Below are 20,883 nucleotides of genomic sequence, written 5' to 3' on the forward strand. Positions count from 1 at the left end.
GTTTAGAGACGATGCACATCGCCTCGTGGTTGTGATTCTGCTGAAACCTATGGTAAGCTACTAGGAACAGCGTTCAGAGCAGGTAGCAATCATATTGCCCTATATATCATGATTAGTCCAGGACAAAGAACAGATGGCATGAGAAGGAGATGGATTCCATGAATATGGAGTGGGTGGCAATTTTAGCTGGTCCAAGTTCTGAGACCTGAAAGAGTGGTATTGGTAAAGAGTGATAAATGTGAAGAGGTTGTTTCCTGGGTATTAGAAGCTACAGGAAGACAGAATGGAGTTGTCAGCTATCTGACAACTAATTTTTATACATGAGGGTTTTTTTATGGCTGCTTTTATTCTGTGATGTGTTGTTTCATTTGTTTGTTTGCTGCCAGGCATTCACTGTGAGATTTTAGGATGGCTTTGTGTGGGAAAAGCCTGTAAGACCAACCAGGGAAGCTGTGGTTTCACAGTTAGAGAAGATGAATTCACAGCTAGTAGTGAATGTTTAAGCCCTGGTTTTCAGGTAAATGAGCATAAGCAAATAAAATTGACTTTCCTTTGAGTTTTATCCCACAAAGTTAATTGTTTGATGTTGAACTTTTATTGATGATGATTCCTTTTCCTCTCCGTATTTACTGTATCAAGAACAGGAGTGCTCTGAAAGCCAGACAGAAGAGGAAAATACTCCAAAGGAAGTTGGACTATTAGTCTCCCGAGACACCCAGTGTATAGATTTCTTTCGCTTATGAAAGACACATCAGTCACACCTCCATTCAGATCAAGTCTAGCCTGTTTCTGAGACTTAGTGTCATAGGCAGCAAGTAATAACTCTACAGTGGAGAGATGACATGTTTCAATGGAGATGCCAAGGTGTAAGCATGGATTAGTTCAACTGACCGTTTCTTGGCAGATGACTCAGAGAGTGTAAAATGGCTCAGCAAAACCCTTGGGAATATGTCGGGGACTTTAAGGATTTTATTCCCCTGCCCTGACAAATCAATTAATTAATTGTTGGTGTTCATGCTTTTAATCACTGTGATGCTCATTTTTATTCCAGAAGAAACCAGAAGAGTAAAGTCATACAGCTTCATGGCTCGAAATTTTGACTAGATTTTCTTCTAACTGTTTTCTTAGGAGAGTTTATCTCTGTGCCTAATACATATTTTAGAGTCTAACAGTTATAGCCTTTCAGAAGATTTTTACTTCTCTTTGCAGGAAAAGAAAATGGGTTTCACAGGAAAGCTATAAAATAATTTCTGTTTCCTACCAAAGAAATATTTGCAGTATTGACACTACTTGCACTGTTTTTCTTCTAAATAATTCCTGTCTTTTGTTAGAACTTGGAAGAAGGGTATTGGTACATTTTTTCTTTCAGCAAGATTTTGTTTATTTCAGGTGAGGCTCAAGCTCATTTGTGGATGCCATATAGGTTAAAATTAAGATACAGTGTCTGAATGATATATAAGTTCTATAATGAAAAATAGGTATTTTCCTTTGGCTTCAAACCTGATTGCTTGCCCTTTCCAGAGCAGTTCATTTAAATTTTTGAAGATTTATTCAAACCTTATTAATAAGGACATTTTGGAAAAGGTGGACAACAGGAAATATAAGACCACCAGGAACATCAGGTCAATTTATTGATGGGAATTCTTCACCTTTTCAGGAGCTGGGGTTGAACAATATCTGGCTCTTTTCTATTTCTTGTTTGTAGGAGCCTGGATTCTGTGGCATGGCAGTTGTTTTGATGTCTGTTTTGCAGTACAGTTGCACTCCGTTGGAGGGATGCGCAGGGTTGGCTGTGAAAACAAACCTCTGTGAGAATTTGAGCCAATGTAGGATGGCACTCTGGGAAATCAGTTCCCCGTATTTCAAACCTGTGTTCAGTGAAAGCACAGCCTGCACAGCGAGACACAACAAAAAGAGGATTTACTGGGGTTTAAGCTCGTTTGAAATTCTGTTCTTTGAAAAGTTCTGCATGTATTCAAGCCAGGATGAAGGTTTTTCTTTGCATGCAAAAACTAAGCATACATCCCACTTAGTTATTTAAGGTAATTTGTGGAATATGCTTTTCCTAATAGGGAGTCATGAGGTTTATCAGGTCTGCTTGAGATTCAGGGGCAGAAGCAGACAGGGACTTTCACGTTTTAAATCGCCTCCAATTGCTTTTGCGTCACAATTGCGTGATTAGTGGCACATTGCCCACCTGTAAGGGAGACATTCAAGGACTGCTGGGACAAATTGTATCCAGGTAGTTGTGTTGCAAATGCCTGCACACCCGTTGTGGGATATGCTGTATTAGCTGTTGCTTTGTGCAACTTGTGTTTGCCAAGCACACTGTCTTCCTGTTTTCCTATAGTCTGCTATGCATTGTTAATGCAATCGATTGAGAATTAGATTTATCTTTTGTCAATTTGCTGCTTACTCTGGGCTTGATCTTATGACTCTGAAGACAATGAGAGTACTGCTGGTGGTTTCAATGGGAGCAAGAGCAAGCTGTCTGGATATGTCGCATAGCTTCTTTGTGCTTCAATTAATAAGTCAGAATGCCTACTTAATTTGCAGGTGTGCTAATAGTTTAATTTATTTTGCTTTTGGGAATTACTTTGAACAGAAACCGAAAGATTGCTATTTATTTTGGAGCACTCCAAAATGTGAAGGCTACTTAGTAATTCAGTACAACTTCGTGCAAACGCCTATTCTTAGCACTTGGGCACCTGAGGTCCTCTGTCCACAAAGTCACTGGGATATGAGCACAGTATAGTGTAATGTCAGACCAAAAACCAAAAGAGACCACAAAGAACATAAATAATTTTACACTTTAATTTTTATGGCATTTTGGGAAAAAAAATAGTTTGGATTGAAACTTATTTTTTTTAACAAACAGGAGGAAAGAAACAGATAGATCATTTTCTAGAAGGTGCATTGAACTCCTCTTCTACCTGCTGCTTCTGGATGATAATCTATAGTAATGTAAAACCCCACATAGCCACTCTGTCAAATACCTTTTCTGCCTGTCCACATGATTATTTTTTAACAAAGTTAAGCACCTAAGGCAAAGTACTGAAAAGCTCTCACCATTATTTGCTTAGGGAGGAGTGTTTCACTAGTGGCCTTGTCTCAAGTTGGTGCTATTCTGTTGCATTTTATAATATTTGAATTGTGGGGCTTCATAACCACTGTTCAGGTAAATAACAGTGTGGTGCCAGGTAAAAGATACAAAGAGGTGAACTGAATGATATTTAATCATAGCTCTGTCTGCTACTCAGGCTCCTGGAGTGGACTCCTGGAGTGGCAAAGCAATTACCATTACAACGATGATCTCTGTACATGGATACTAGGCATGCTTCAATCCAGGTTTGAAAAAGATGTGGTTCCAATAATTGTCTTTATAGGCACAAAATTTTTTTGAAGCTATTTACCTGTCAATAATCAAAATATCAGATAGTTTGCTTTCCTCAGATGCGTTTATTTTCCCATGTTCCTATTAATAGAAAATTCTAGGAAGCTGCTCTATCAAGGCTCATGAATGCTCATTCCCAGAGGGTCAAGATGCATATTCCTGGATGGACTGCTTTAAGACACAGCCACTTCCTAACTGCCCATTGAAATTCAGCTATCTGCTGTTATGCTTCCAATGTATGTGAGTTGGTCTAGTCTGGTTATTTTGCTTGAAGCAGGTTAGAGACCTGGATCATGTGCTGCCAGAACTGCGGGATCAGTAACCTCCAGTTGTTTGGTGGCGATAAACAGTTGAAGAGTAACATTATCTACCACACAGCTCGAGTCAGGCGGTGTCTGACAGGCTGCTGAGCATGAGTGAGGGTGGTACATAAGCTCAGCATAGATTTAACCAAGCTGTATAGACCTAGCTTTGTTGAACCAAGTCTTAGCTTTTCTGCTTGTTGGTAATATTTGTCCTTGCATACCTTGCATAGCACTGTGAGCTCTTGTTTATTTGCAGTATTAAACTGCTTAGAAAGGACCATGTTGGGAATGTACATTTCATTTCTGGACTGCAGTGTAAAATGCATTTTTCCCATGGTTAATTTTCACATATTTATGCAATACAGAATTGCATTTCATGCAGTTTATGCACTAGTGAAATAAGTTATCAAGAGGAGATAATTTTTTATTTGTTATACCTTCATTTTAGACTCTTTTCTTAAAGGGAAACTGCAGAAATCTCTAGGAAAGTAAGTTTAAAAACCCCTTCCTGGGAGAAACAGGGTCTGTCTTATGCATTCATTTACTGTGGTATTTGAGGACTGAGGGAGATAATATCTAACACCTTTTCAAACACTGCTCTCTACAAAACACTCCCACTGCAGCTGCTTCTTACAGCCTCTATAAACTCTGTTTAAATGTTATAGAGGCTGTCTATTCTACATTGTAGTTTGCAAGTTAGAAACGGGCATCTCATTCCACAGTGTGTGAAAACAAGCATCATTTCAAACAAATCCTTTGAATGCACTTAAAGAAACCACATAAAACTAGAAAGGTAAAACAAGAGCAAAGCATCACTCATGGCCCAGAGGAGAAGTGACAGTTCCCTATTTCAAGAGCAGCTCTCTGATTATGCTTGTACAAGTAAATGGCAAACTTGAATGATCTCAGCTGAAGATGTTCTCTCTTCTTCCTCCACCTGTACTGTTGTTCTCAGGTGTTCACGAAAGCTTTTGCTCTTGAACAATTGCTGAAATTTATTGTCTGAGTCATTTTAAGAAATGGTCTTCATAAAATAGTTTGATTTATATTCTTTCTCCCCACCAGTATATTTTTATTTCTTACATCCTTTTAGGAGTGAATTGAAGGAAAACAAAGTCGTAATGTTACCACTAAAATCATTCAACATTTACAAAGAGTGAACCTCTAGTATATAAAAGATAATGCATTTGTTTTGTCTTGTAAGCACAAGGAATACCTGTGATAGATCTAAGTGCAATGTACATCTATGCTATCAGTAAATCAGTTAGCTTAATCTGTGTGTATTATATACATCTGCAGAGGTGGTGCATAACAAAGTGTGTAATAATGAATACTGCTCGATGGAGGACAATACTACACAGCATAAAGATAAAGGATAATGGCATTACTCTAAAATAGCAAAGCCCTGAGCAATGCTAGTAAACCTATGAGGAGACGTAAGGCATCTGCATTGTTTCATATGGTAATAATCTGTGTTTCCATGTAGTTTTCATAATGATAGATGGATATAGACTATTATATGAGCAGTTCAAGAAGAAATTACCTGTTTATATTGAATAATTTCCATATGAATTGTTGAGGGTTGTGGGTTTTCTTGCCTTGCTTTTCTGAGATCTGCAGTTTATTTCTAACACTGGCTTCTTATCACAAACTTGCAGTCATACAACCTGATCTCATCAGATCAAACAAGTTAAATGTAGTCAGATCTGGTCAATACTTAGATGAGCTATTTCCAAGGTAATTCAAGAATGCAGTAGGAAACTGCTCCATATCCCCTCTTGCCAGCATTGAGCAAGCATCTCCCATGCTGTTGGGGAGTTTACTTGGTACATGGCTCTTCATCCTCATCCTAAATTGTCCTTTATCATTGCCATGCTGTTAAACACCTTCCACACTCCCCCACATTTGTTGGTGTGTGTTCAGTCTACCAAGAACCTTTTGGGATGAAACATACTACATAAGCAATGGTGCCAGCTCAGATGCTATATTTTATATTAGCCTTCTGCAGCCCTGGTTTTAGTGTTTCCCAACAGAATGTTAATTCTGAAGAACTATTTAGGTCAGGCTTTGACTGGAAAGTACAGAGCACTGTTTCCTTGTCCAAAGTTCTCAGGCAGAATCAGAAGTGCTGGCATATACCTGCCAGAAGGGCAAGATAAGCCAGCGTTTCTATTACCATCTTCTGTGAGATAAAACAGAATGATCATGGCTACTTTTTATTCCTTTGTAAACTGTGATTTAATTGGCTTATTGGACTTAACTGAGAGCTGGACCTGGATATTGCATCTTGAGTTTTCTGTTTGCTTTTACTCTAAGCCAGTTGACGTAACATTACTTGATCCGACTGAACACGTACAGTGAAATCTCACACTGCGTAGACGTCTGTTTCTTCTCAGTTTTGTGTAACAGCTACAGTTCTACCTCTCTTGGAGAAAAAGTATGGGAAATCCATACATGAAGACCGAATACTGTAATAGCTAAGAGCTATGATAAAGGATACCAACTCACGTGTAATCATCAAGCCATAAGATCGCATCAGCGCAAAATGAAACAAGAGCCTATGAAATTTATTGCCAGAGGAAAATACAGATTAAGTACAAATAAGCACAAAATACAAATGAAAGATATGAGTAGGCTTGTATAACGAGAAAGAGGGAGCCCAGCAAGCTGAGTAGCTTCTTTACTGTTTAATGCCATACTCCAAAGATAAATATTTCAGCTAATTTTTCAAAGAAGAAAAAGTCATGCTTTTTTTCTGTATTTTTTCCTGAATAAATAGCAAAACCATGGAACAATTTCCTGAACTGAATGCACAGAATGAGACATACATCAAAATACCACTATTACTGTGATCATAATTGTGATTAGGTAATCACAATTCGTTTTCTTGCTCTAAGACAATCATCATCCACCTTTTTGAAGAAAAACAGTGTGTGGCATAATTATACAGAAACTGTGTATATAATAAAGAAACCTCTAGGTCATAAAGCTAGAATCTAGATGTGTCCTTTCCACAGGTTTAGGGTGGGGCTAATTAGGGGGCCTTATCTCCAAAAGGTACTTCTGCCCATATACCAGGCAATGTACCCACCTCACAGAGAAATTCAGCTCTGGCAGAAGTGGTTCCATTGACTTGGCCTGACCACACCAGAAGTGAATTATACGCACTGCTATTAATTTCAGTCTGTATACTGTGTCAAAATGCTGACACGTGTTCTGAGACCTTCCAGTGAACAAATCTCTTTAGAGCAAATGGTAAAATGAAGACAGGTGTCAATCATTCATAAATCTCTTGTATTTATATATAAAGCTGGATAGGAAATCTGATTCTGATTACATATCAAGAGTATGTACACTTACAGAAGGAACAAAGGAATGAAATCTCTGTTGATTTTTTTGTTTCAGTTTGGAAAAAGAAATATTTTCATAAACATTCTGGATACTTTGTAATACGCACATTTGCACTCTTTCCTTCCTCTGGTGCTAAATGAGTATGCTCATTTCCAAAACCTCTAAAGCATAGACAAATTTGCCGATGACTTTTAGATTCAGATTTAGGCAAAGGAGGCCAATTTACACAAGCTTGGAGAGGCTTTGTTAATACCAAGCATATCTGGATATGCCTGTCTTTGTACCATTGCAGGATTTCACATTGCCTAATATAATGTTTGTCATGGTTTTAATTTTTCCTCAAAACGGATCTTTTATGTCTGCTATTTACCATCCTTGCCAGTCATTGAGCACAAGAAATTCAGTATCTACAAGATGCAGAAACTGCTTTCTTCCTCGCACTCATGTATTAGGTAATGGATGGTTTTAAGAAAGGATCTTTACTCTGTGCTTTACCTATTCATGTGTAGGATTTTGATTTCATTTGAAATGAAAGGCGTAAACCTCAGGTCTGAAAACTAATGGAATTTCTGCATTTACCTGCTGATCCATAGCCTTTAGGTTAGATTGTGTGTCAGCCAGCAGTCGGCTTGTTGAATGAAGCAATACTTTAAGACTAAAATGAAAAGACTTCTGTTATATGTAGCCTGACACCGGATATGAGGCAGATTTCTGGTGGCTTATTATTGGAAATATTTTCCAGTGTGTCTGATAAGCGAGACTGAACAAGCTGTAGGAAGTAGACCTAATCAGATAATGCTGACTTGCAGACTAGAAAAAAGAGAAGAAATGTATTTTGCCTAAGTGCTATGCCTTCTCTTGTCAAGACTGAGGACAAAATGGATAGTGTAATGGCAGAAGGCACTGTAGAGATCTGGGAGTAAACCTGCTGGTTTGTGAGTGTGGCTGTTGCCTCTAAGCCTATTTACTTGTATATATTAATTGTTTTTGTTATGGAAAGTTCATATCTAAGCGCTTGAGTGAGTTGGAGCTCTGGAGATGGGGCATATAAAAAGGACTAGGAGAACATAAAACTGGGTCAGCCATTCATTTCTTAGTAAGTCTAGGTATTTTTTTGGAACTTCAAAGGAATTTAAGATACGGACTTGTGAGGAGGGTCCCCATGAAGGATCAAGCGCGGTACTCTGCTCAGACTCTCAGTCCATGCACATCCTTCATGGAAGTACATTTGAACTCTGGGGTTACTCACAGGATAAGCAAATTCTCAGTATGATTTGAGGAGCATTCATGACGTTGCAGGATGGAGGACAAAGGAAGGTCTTGTAGAAATGTTTAGAATGAGATCCCAAAGAATTGAAGCAAGAAGATTCCTTTGTTAATTCCATGCCTAGATATAAAGTGGTAGTTACCACAGATTGATATTTAACACAGAAAGGTATTAAACACAGCATCTTATTCTTTCATCCCTTCAGATTGCATGCATGCAGATTATATCAAATGCAAACATAGTCACTGTTGCATTAATATTGCATGACAAACGTGCATACTTTTATTTGTGGGCCTGGACCCTTTTTTTTTTAAACTTGTTGGAAGATCCTCTTAGTTCTAAGTCTTTTTGAAAACAGCTCAGCTTTTGGCTTTGTATCTTAAATGTCTCTGCTCAGGGGAAAAGGAATTTAATTGCATAAAACCTACTCTGCACTGATTTTTCCAAACAACTACTGTAAGACTAAAGTTTTAAATGGATTTTTTGTCTCTATAGGTATATTCACATTCATACATGTCTGGAGTAAACATGCCATCTGGGGCTTCTTCTTTACTTTTCTTACCATATATTTGGAATTCAAAATAAGGTTTATTTTGTGAGGAAAGATCAATAAATCATTTCAGTTGTCCCACACTTTGTATAACTAATTGTAATTAGTATAATGTCTTTGTTGGCAAGGGCTTATCAGGCAAATAGCATGAAGAGGCAAAGAAAAAGCTTCCTAAAGAATGATGTTGTTTTGTAAAGCTAATTGTGACACTATCTCTGGTATTGTGTGTGATTGAACTCCTAATTTTTAATGTGGTATTCCTTCCAGCAATGTAGCCACTAGTGTTACCTGAGGTTCTCTGTAATGTAACTATAACAGATTCTTGGCAGTTTTAAGTTTTACAGTTTGGTGACAAAAAGATGTAGTCTTCAGTCATCTAAGTTGTAGCAAGTGGGCTGTAGTTTCTAGTTGTAATTAATTAGCTTGTTGAATGTTTGTTATGCAGATCTCATAGGTAAGAATTCAGTAAACTGTCACGTCCTGGATTTTGATGCCTACTGAGCAGCAACAGCCTCCTCTGATGTATGCTGTCGGGTACGTGGCCTTCTAAAGAGCTGCTTGCCTGCAGAGCTTCATTGGCAACATATCCAAGTCTTAACTAGCTGATACTGGGAATCACTCAGAAGATCATGTGACTAAGAACAACATAATATGTGGAGGAGAAATCAGAGCATTTATTTATAAGGCAAAGGACCACTGTCCTGCTTCATGATTGTGTTCTAATAACTTTGGTTCACTGGAAGTGTCAAATCCCTGAAGCTAAATGAATTCTTCACCGTACTTGGTACCTAGGCAGTACCTTACACTGACAGTGAGCTGGCTAGATGATTATTCTGATAATTGGGTTTACTATTCTCAAAAAGCTGGATTGTGAAAGACTCAGAAAATTAACTAATTTGCTACTTCAGTTGATAGCAGGGAAGCCATAAAAATTCTCTTTTAGGGTATTTCACTGCTATTCTAATAAATATGGAGATTTTTCTCCCCGCTTCCATTTGTACGATTACCCTCCTGCAGTCTATTCAATGAATATGGGAAGAAAATAGTCTGAAATTGTCCAGTGTTGAAGGAACTGTGCAGTGGGATGGAAGGGAATCTGCTCTGATCCATAGTTCCTCTTCCTATGAGCTTCTCTGTGGCAGTCTTCTGCTTTTCTAAATTATTTGCTGTATCGTGTTTTTTTCTAAAGGTTTCCATCTGAGAGAAAAGAAATGCACCATTCTTTGTCCATTCTGCCAAATATATTTGTCTGCAATCAAGGCGGTGCCTTCAGTGTCAGTGGCTGCAGGCATCTGGCCTTCAGAAGACCCTGCTGCATAAATGTAGTGGCTCTTGGTGAACAGAACGGGAAAGACAAAAGCTAATCTTGTATATCCTGAGGATTTGGGACCCTATATTTCAAGTGGGGTGTTAATTAGACCTCAACCTCTTCTGTCCACAGTGAGAGGTGCCCATCAGAAAGCCAGCTACTATGTAAACAGAGCAATGGAGAAGGTAGGGGAAGTTTCAATAGCTCAGAGGCTAGGATTATTTGCTTCTTTCTAGATGGTTGAACAGAGGTGGGTTAATTAAGAAAGCAGTGAAAAACTGGAGACATTTGGATGGAATATAGAGATTAAGCAAGACCATATTTATACTAAACAGTAATATGATATCTATAGATGTATGTGTATTTCATGAAATTGCATGTCAAAAAAAGAAAAGGAAAGAGAAATATTTTGTTCCTTTTTTACTTTAAGGAAAAGTTAATCTGGAGAAAGTTACAGTAGTAAAAGAGAAGGCAACATCTGTGTTAATTAGCAGTTCATCTTCAAAGCTTGACTGATGGGTTACATTATGGCCTCTTGCATTTGAATTAAAATTCAGACCCACGCAAGTTCTATTTTTACCTCCTTTTTTCCACATCAGAATAATTTGTCTGGATTTAAGATTTCATTTTTGCTAAAAATATTGATGTTCCATAATCTAAAATGAACTTTTGGTTTGTGCAAATAGGCAGTGTAGTGAAGAGCACTGTGGCTCTGGATTCAATCTCAGAGAATGTGTCTTTCTAACACAATGTACTATTCTAGGAAGTTTCTATGGAACAGTAGTAGAAGGTCTTGCATTTATTTTATTCCATTCTACCTGCTATACTTGGCTGAGAGACTTTCACATGCATGTTAAATTACTACTTATATACACGCCTTAAATGTAAGGGAGGAAGTCTCAGTATGCATCTGTTCCCTGTGAGAACTAGGGGTAAGGATATGTATGTTCTCTAAAGAATCTGTTTCTCTTGATTATTTGACAGTTGAACTCTTTGGGTCAAGGACTGTCATATGCTCACAATATACTGGGTGTGTAGTGCCTTGCAGAGTGAGAATTCGCCATGCTACTGTAATGTAAATAATCAGCGACTAATTTAGCAAAAATTAGGAATTAATTTTAGAATACCTGGAAACATTCTTATGAATACCACAGCTGGGGAGAGACAAGTGGTTGATAGAGGGATCTGCACTGATGAAGGCTTTATCTGTGGGTTTGACTTCTCTTTTTTCAGTGAATATTTTCCTTTCAGAAATGAAACTTCCCTTTAATAATATGTCTGGCGTTCCATATGCTTTTTTTCTGGATGAGCTTCCATCCTGGTGAAAGGCAAAGTCGTCAGAAAAATGTGAAATGAAGGGAGAAAAATGTAACACTGCCTTCCCTTCCATGTTAACATTAAAGAGGCAATGACTGAACTAACACAATGACTGCAGATTGTCGAATATGTAAAAGGATATCAGCTGATGTACATCAGTGTGGTTTCTATCAGCTGAGCAACTGGTCCAGTGTTCTCCCCACTCAAATGAACAGAGTTAGGGTACAGTCTCATGCTAGCTGCTCTTTCATTTTCACCATAGCTGTAGAACAAAATACCTTTTTAAAAGCCTCTGTTCACATCCCAACTTCACACAATGTGCACCTTTAGAAAGTTGTCTCATATTTTTTGCTTTAAACATTAAAAAAAAGCCTAATAGAAAATGTTTGTATGAAAAATTTAAGCTGCTTTCAGCCAAGGTTAGATGAACTCCCATCAGTATCTTGTCTTGACAAGGTAAGAGCTAATCAAGAAATTTCTTCTGTATTCAACTACAATAGTTTTCACTAAAATATGCAGCTAGAAGTAGGAAGTGCCCTTTAATACCAAAAGAAAGGGGTGGGAAAGCCTGCTTAATTAGTTCTCTTCAGGGATCCTGGATTAACTGCAGCTCTGTTTAGTTTACATCCTCCCTGGAGAAAAATGTGCAGACCCAAGACAGCAAGTATTGATTTAAATGTAGATGCAGGAAAAAGTCACTGTTGTCCTTTTTTCTTCCACTTGGCACACTTTTGAGTTTTGATTTATTTTTGGTTACAAAGGATGAAAATCTAAATCCTTCTCTACACCCTTTCATGCTGTGGGAAAACGTTGAGCCAGCACTCAGAAAACTGGATGCAGCTACTGATGAAGAGAAGAGCACATAAAGCTGCCCTACAGAGGCCTGTGGCACAAATCGTGAAACCTGTGTCAAGGTTTCAGCTGTCGCTCCCTTTGTCACAGCCATCAGGGGCTGCAGTAAGTCTTTGGCCTAGCATGGGCCATTTGAAAGTGGAGAACAGTGGGGTGGTATGGGAGTACACCATGGTGCCACAACTAACTTGCAGGCTTGAGTACTGTCCAGGGAAAGCAGATTTGGCATTACCTCCCATTTGCTTCAATCGCTGCGAGCATAAGTAATTGTACTGTGGAGGAAGCACAGTGCTGGCACAGACCAGAGGAGTTGCATTTCCTGATAAGCTCCGTCTCTCTAAGGGGGGGAGTGAATTTTACTCAGGTGATTTTTGAAGAGAAAAATGGCTGTGTAAAGATGCCAGCAGCTTAGCCCTAAAATCTGCTTATGTGAATTTAGTTTTCCTTAATTCCAAACATAAGTGCATGGTTGTAATGGTCCACACTTCTGTGGATCCTCTTTTGATTCAAACATCCATTTGCTCATCAATGAAATCCAAGTGTAAATGGAGATGTGTGGAGCCATACACTTCTCTTTCTGCACAATACACCTCCAGTGGGTCAAGGGTATTGGTAATCATGCATAAACTGCTTGACTTCAGATCCCAGGTGGCAACCGCAACCAGGGCACTTACAAAAGGCTTCTTTTACTAATAACTTGAGCACATGCAATAGCATGGGCTGTGCCTCAGCCCAGAGCTTGTACTTAAGAAAGGGATAAAAAGAATTCTTGATTCAAGAGAAATCAAGAGAATATGTATTTCTGGAAACAGGAGGATTAGAGAAGAGAGTGGGGAACAAAAAAGTCTGGGATTCGGATTTACTCTTCTATAAACGGTTTGCACCAAGAGGACAATTTGTATCTGAAGAGTCAGTGCAAGCTACAGAAGCCCCACAGCTGTAAGAAATTTATCTAGCAACTCTTGTTCTCTATGGGGGATGCCATTCAACTTGGAAAGATTAGCACAGGTTTTCCTGCATGAGAATCACATCAAAATAATACATATATATACACAAACTGGCTGGAAGGCTGGGGTTCTAATTATAATTCTTTAGTCTTGCTTCTTTTCTGTGTGCTTTGCAGCAAGCTGGACCTCTATGATTACTCTCAATAAACAGGAATTCTCTTTTTCTTCTCTGAGCTCAGCAGCACAGTCATATGAAGGAGCCCTCCCTGCCTGGATGAAATAACTTCCTTTTCGTGTTGCCTGAGTTCACAACCGAGCTGAGATGCATCAAAGTCAGGTCAAGGAATCAGAAATAAGGAAACTACAGAAGTGGGGCAGCAGAAGTGAATTTCTTTAAGCTACTTTCCCCGTGCCCACCCCGCTTTGTTTCAGGTTTCCATGAGTATATTGCATAGAGCAGAGAAAGAGAGGAAAGAAATAAAAAAATATGTATGCAACACAAAGATTGGAACTATATGCATAAATTACATACCCAAGCAGATGCCACATGGATTTCAGTAATTGCAGTTAGAGATTCTTCCTTATTTCTAATATTGTTTTTCCCGTCTTGCCAAAAATTGTAAGTAGTATGTCAAATAATTGTTTGGCATTTTTTGGGTTTTGTTTTTGGTTGTTTTTTGTTTTTTTCAATTAGATGCAGTAAAATACAGATATCATTTCTCTGTTCCCTTTTGTGATCATTCAGAAGTGTCCTTCCTGCCCTTTTTTCAAGGGTATTTTGACATAAGGTTTATTAATTGTTACATCTCTCTTTAAATCAGATTGTGAGGGGAGATTCTCATGGGCTAGTTTGTGACCTAGGCGTAGCTTTTACTGTAGGTTGGTAGCAAATTCAACTGAAATTGGCTCTTGTCCTCTGTTCCATTGGTGCAGTATTAATACAGATAGAAAACCTATATTTCTGGAGATTAACTGGACAGTGTGCCACCTGACTGCAGTTTATTTTCAAGATCCACAGCAAGGATGATCTACCAAGAGTTTGGGCTGGCGGGAGTGCTTCACCTCCCCATTCCCAGGTACATCTTGCTGGGCACAGCCACTGTCTGAATCTGGAATGTGGTCTGTGCTGTTCATAATGCATTCCACTTGTTTAAGCTTTGCATAAAACCATACATGATGGATAATAAAACATCTGTCCATATATAAACGTTTCACTTCTCAGGATGACCTGAAGCACCGCGTGGGCTTTTGAATGTGTGAGACAGTCTGCTCACTGCTAGAGGGGCTTGAGAGTTTATTATTAGAGGTCCTGCATCATTATGGAATGCAAACCAAGCACACGTGTGCACACGCACTCATACAAAAGAATGAATAATTATGATAAACAACTGCCTAACAGGTATCTTTATAATGCAGAAATAGCAACCATTTTTACCATGTGAAATCAATTCTCTGTGCTTGCGCCTTCACTGCTCTTGTGCTATTTTTTTTCTGCAGAAAGTATATAATGAAATTATTAGGAATGAAGCACTGAACCTTACAGAAAACAGAACTAAATCTGGGCTAGTGCTTACACACTTCAGCATTTAGAGTCTTGCCCTTCTCCTGCACCAAATGTACTTCCTTTTCCTCTCAAGAAGACAGCTTTCTGGCATGAGAAGTATATGTGCTCCTCAAAGGAGAGGTGCTAGGAAAATGAGCCTTGTCTTTCTCTCAGAGGTGGGGGCATTTTTCTTTGAGCTCATTCTAATCTGTCATTTACGAGTCTGCTTTTTATATGAAGAGGAAGGCATAGACCAAACCTGTGACTTGAGGAATGTGGGCGTTTAATTTGGCAAAGAAGAGTTGTTCAGCAGCTATATTCAGAGATGCTTCCCCAGAAAAATAAAGGAGAAATCTCAGCCAACATAAGTACAATGGTAGCATTAATTTGGTTAGCATAGAGTTAAGTAACAGATGACCAGTTTGTGGTGGTAGATAAATTTTCCATATTTTCACTTGTAAGGAAACATGCTGTTATTCATCAATGCCTAAACTTTCAGTAACCCAAGGAGAAAAAGAGCTGGTTGTCTTTAACGAGGGAGTGCAGAGGGACCATGTCCCTTCTATCCCCATTCTCGAGGGTTAGTCACAGACGAGGCTGACATGGCAAGTGGTAGAGTGCCAGGCAAAATCAGAGCATACTAACCCCCTCCCAGAAGATTACTGGCATCTCAATGCACTGTGGATGCAAAGAAGTACCAGAGACATGTCTACCTGAACACAGACTAAGCTAAACTTGGCACAGTTTTTGAAAATATTTCTATTTATTTTGAATCACTTTTACAAATCTTTTAGTGTGCTGGAAGGACGTCCACTCTGTGGGTTACAGGTCTTTCAGTTTGTTTAGACCAATACCCTTATTTATACTTATTTATTAATCAAGGGGCCTGATGAGCTGCTGCAAATAAAGCTGCGGTAGATTCAGTAGTTTGGTAGGAGGGTCATCTGAGGATTAGAGTCTGTAAACAGCCTTTATGAAAAGATAATTTTTTTAATCAATTAATTGGCCTGGAGAATCTTGTCATATCAATCTGTCATTGTTGAATTTTATTTTACTGCAATATTTTGAAATGAAGCAAAAAAGGAAAAGTGTCTAGTTAATGCTTTTGGCACATTCCCTGTTACTTAATAGCTTCTTGAAGTCCTAAACTTCTTCGTTTCTCATCTTAATTAACATTCTTAATTGACCTTCTGCGCTCTCTAATTTCTCCCAGTAAAGAATTAAAAAATAGCCTCCTAAATTCTTTTCTGCAATCAGATTGACTTGAAATTGGTTGTCTACGGATCATCTCCACCTTAAGAAACCTTTTTTTCCCTGTTTTTTTTCATTCTTTTTGTTTTACCACTGAAGTCCCTGCTGGAAATGGCAGTCCATTGAACCATAGAGCTAGAATTGATTGTGCACATAAAAAATCCTGGAACAATTGAACAAAGAAAAGAACTTCCTGGAACTCCATGGTAAAATCAGAACTCAAGTGCCAACAAAACTTCTGCCCAATTTGAACTCACCTGCCTCTGATCATTAAGGAAACATTTGGTGTCCCTCCATTTTCCCCTGATGAAAGAAGGAACTAGTTTTTCCTTCATTTAGCCTACATCAAAGCATGGTTATAAATGTCAAAGAAGATTAATTTCACTCACCAACGCTTTTATGGCGCATTCTCTATTCCATCTTTATATCAATTTCTTATGTTTTTTGTAGACCATTGGAAAGCTAAAGCTAAAGAACCCTATCTAATTGCTTTTATTTTAAATTAATTTTTCATTAAACCTTTATGTATCACTCATTACAATTCTAGCAATTCACATTACACATTCTAACATTCCTAAACATGTTTTTTTTACCATTTTCTTCTAAAATGTCACGTTCTAAAAGAAGGTGAGTCTCCTTTTTAAGGTGTTGTGAATAACTATAGTCAGTTCTTTCTACTGAAGTTTATGGAAAGTGTTACTAAAAACGCAAATTCTGTGTTTTGAGGCTTGAAATGTGCAAATAACTATTAATCTTGGAGCTTATTTTTATATTGTGAGATGAAATAATGACATTTTAAGCTCTTAAACCTTCACTAAGAGCAAGATAGGCAAGCATATACTTTGTTTCAAGCATCTTAATTAAGTTGATTCCATTGGTCTTTCCGTGTGTTTAATGTTAAGCATATGCCTTTGTACTTTTCTGCAATGCTGGATGGTATTTAGCAGAATGAATTACATCCCAATAACTAACATTTCTTTAAGAATCCTAATAATGTAAGAAGTATGCAAAACCAGCTTTCATTTTCAAGATAAACAGACAAAGTAACTTTTTGTGAGCATTGCCTTTTTATTGCTGCATCCAGCTGTAAATCATGTCTTGAAAGCAAAACCATCTTCTGTTAAAATGCTTTTTTTGAAAAATAGTGCATTATTTTCTCCTGAGCTGTTGAGACAATTTCCTGCCTAGATCTGGTGCCCCATTAATTTCAGAGTATAAAAAAAAGTCACTGTGAGCCATAGGGAATAATTCTGGATTTGCTGCACACACATATATCACGATAGATTTGCCTATGGTAGTTCTACAGATGATATTTAACACACTCCTGTTTTCCCTATTTTGGGATTAATGTCCTCCTTCCCTCAGATTTGTGCAGTAACATAGCCTTATGCTACACATAAACAGAGGATTCTTTTATTTTCAGCGTGTAAAATTTGACATTCGTATGCAATTACAGTAACAAGAGGAACTCTTTCTAATGAGTCTCAAAAAGCCCTGGCAAAAAAACATGTAAAACTCTCCTGTAGAGAAAGAAATTGAGTGCACCGTGTTAACATAATAGCAAGGGCTGAGACATTGCTTTGCACTACAGTTTTATGGGATGATATTTTAAAAGGCATTCGGAGATTTATGACATTTTAGGGACAGCTAAAATTGTTTTCACATTTCTAATATTGCTTTCATTAGAATGTTGAAAGTGTGTTTACGGTATCAGATTGAATTCTAAGGTGTTACCAAATCATCCAGAATCCCCACCACTTAAGTATATTCCCTTATATCCCTATGTATCTTCAGAGCAAAAAATGGGAGGAATGTAAGTGCTTTGTTTTAAAGTATATAATCTGTATTCTGTCATGTACTTCATCTCCCAAGGAAGGTACCTGGGAACTCACTCTGCTGTTTTTATTTATCCTGCCAGTGTAGTATATAGATGAGAGGACTAAGGTCCAATGGTGTTAAAACAAGACATGAAATATTGATTAATTCTTTTTTAAAATTCCTTTTTCCTCCTGAGTATAGCAAATTTCAGATGCTACTGTCAATATAGTACTCTGTGATAAACCTCCATTATCGGAAGGGTCCTGATCTTCATAGTGTTCTTATAAATGGTTATTATGATTCTAAATGACTTTAAAAGCTCAAGGCTGGTGTTCTGGTGTAAGAGCAGAAAGAAAGTTAGAAGCAATGCAGCTTTTCATAATGGCAGAATGTACTCTGAAAGAACATGAATCGGATTGGGAATTCTCTTTGCTAGACAGTAGCAGAACATTCCATTTGAAGAAATGGAGATCCTACCGGGGCAGATAAACAGATGTACAGCTCCATGGCTATAAAGGTGTCAAGGAAAGAAGCACAATTATAATTGTTGTTCACCTAATGAAACATGGGTATTTGACACCCTGCCTTTTGTTCCCGCTTGTCACTCTTCAGCACTAAGTTAACCCTTTATTTATTGTTTCCAGAATGAGCCTTTACAAAAGCAGCTAAACAGACACTTAGGAGTTTCCCCAAGGAAAAGGATGCTTCAGGAAAGCTAGGGATAGAAAAATGATGAAGGACAAGGAAGACAAGGTGAAGCCCAAATTATTTTGGGTGTTCTCAAGTACAATAACACTCTCGGAGAGTTGAGGTACTGAAGTTTCTTTAGGAATGTAATCTCTTGGACCTTTTCTGTTCTCCATAATAAAAGGTATTCACCACAGAAGGAATTTGAATCTAAGTCCTGCATGTGTCAGGTAAATGTCATTATAAAGGTTGTACAATTACTTTTTCACCCATCATCTTAATTAGTATTTAGTCAAACTTCAACAAGAAAGAGCAAGGAAGTAACACAGAATGTGAACCAAAAGCCACTGATGGGCAGATTTACCTGGGAGGAAAGAGACTGTAGTACGTTCTTGCATTGAACCATGAGGAAACACCTGAGGTTGGTTCTTCTGTCTCACAGGAAAGTTGGGTTTTATAGGCTGGGTATGTTGCTATATGATATTTTTTCTTCCAGCTGGGAGCTTTATTTCTACCCCAGGACGAAAATGTTTTCAGAAGATTTTGTTGATGGGGATAACCGATTCGCACATAGGCCTACTTGGGAGTTCTTTTGCAGCAAAACTTAATTGTGTGCAAACCTTAGGCTACTTTAAGTAATGACGGAGAACAGACTGCTCCCTGCTGTACCCAAAAGCTAAGAGCTAAAAGATGTGGCATAAAGCTAAATTATCCCCTCCTCTCACTCACACCCAAGTCTCTCAAACTGAGCCAAAGCTGAGGCTCTATTAAGATGGTTTTATGACTTTTGTGATATTTTTCTTTGGAAATTTGACATATTACTTGTAATTTTAAGGTAATTATTTTCATTGATTTCAGTCAAACTGAAAGCAATACATGCACAAGGCTGGACTTGACCAGGCTGTGAGCAGTGAGGGTTAAGTGTGTTCTTATTATTTGTGAGATTTTAAAGCAGTAAGTCTCACTTGCCCAAGTTATATGGGTAGCTCTGTTGACTCCCAGTCCCCCATTGGTAATGCTTGTCTGAGTAGAGTGAACAGTATCTGGTCTGCAATTAACAATGCATACATTTGCTCACATAACCAATGTGTGAATCAAATCCTTACCCATGTCATTTGTTCTCACTCATGCAGGTAATACTTTTGGACTGATTTAATGCAACTAGTTAACTCAGCAAAGGTTATCAATCTGGGCACTGTCCTCTTGTATTTTTCTCTCTGCTACATTACCTTAAAGAATGATAACACAAACTTTCGTAAAGGGATGTGCACAGAAATTTGTTTTTCAAAGCCTTGTGTTAGGTGGTTTTCTACAACAATGTCCTTAAAACTTTCATTACTATGTGAATTTCCAAGCTGAGGATAGCCCACTGCAGAATAAGATTTTGCTGTGGGAGAGGAAGGTGCATACTCACAAGCACACAGCACAAACTCTACCAGTAGTTTGCTTTTTGGTGAGCTTTATCTCGTTTTCCACACTCTGCTAATTGCTATCTTTCGGATGTAAAAATAAATTCTTTTCTGCCTTATGGGAGATGAATTGTTTGACTTCGGATATTCAACACGGTATTTTTTCTGTGGACAATAGCTTGAGGCCCCAAGCTGGCAAGAACGAGAGCATACCTATAAATAATTCAAAATAATTGTATGGTTTTGACAGATTGTCAAGTTGTTTAATGCCTTTTGTCCCAGGTAATAGATGATATGTCTTTGATAAAATGTTGATAATTTCTCATTGCAATTTGTTTTGTGTATGTTGTATTTTTACAGAGTCCAGTCAGGTTCATATCTCAGTACGGGTTGGTTTACCTTAATTTTGGCTATGGATGCCTGCTATGGAATTCACGTCTATGGGATGATAAATGACACCTACTGCAAGTAAGATCACAGGAAATTATTTTCATGCATCTGCAATTCTGATGTCTTGTCAAAATTTCACAATTGATTTTAATATCATAAATCCAAAGAATGGATCAGGCCGTCATTTCCCAGTGTTTTGCATTGGTGTGACACTACTGTCAGCATCTGTAGTCCTGATACAGCATTTGCTGTTGACAAAATCAAAACATTTACAAAATCTAACATCAGATGCCATAAGGAACTATTTCTAATCAAAGATCTTTTGCAGTTTCTGAATTAGCTGGAAACAAAGTATATTCATAGTCTTCTGACAATATGTACTTACTTCTACGGCTAAAACAAATCTATAGAGAAAATACTAATATATTAGTTCTCTGAATACCAAATGCACCTGGAAGTGAAAGAAGCTGATTAGCCCAGGATAGTTACCTGA

The 20,883-nt window shown here is 38.0% G+C and overlaps 1 protein-coding gene across 1 annotated transcript in view; it reads left to right on the plus strand.

Moving 5' to 3' along the window:
- ST6GALNAC3 (ST6 N-acetylgalactosaminide alpha-2,6-sialyltransferase 3) overlaps positions 1–20,883 on the plus strand; it is a 227,148-nt gene that overhangs the window by 197,379 nt on the left and 8,886 nt on the right. Inside the window, exon 4 of the mRNA XM_075097885.1 lies at positions 20,361–20,468. Coding sequence (XP_074953986.1) covers positions 20,361–20,468 — 108 coding nt within the window. The remainder of the gene's footprint in view (positions 1–20,360; positions 20,469–20,883) is intronic.

Source organism: Phalacrocorax aristotelis, chromosome 6 (genome assembly GCF_949628215.1).
Source record: "Phalacrocorax aristotelis chromosome 6, bGulAri2.1, whole genome shotgun sequence".
Classification (NCBI taxonomy): Eukaryota; Metazoa; Chordata; class Aves; order Suliformes; family Phalacrocoracidae; genus Phalacrocorax; species Phalacrocorax aristotelis.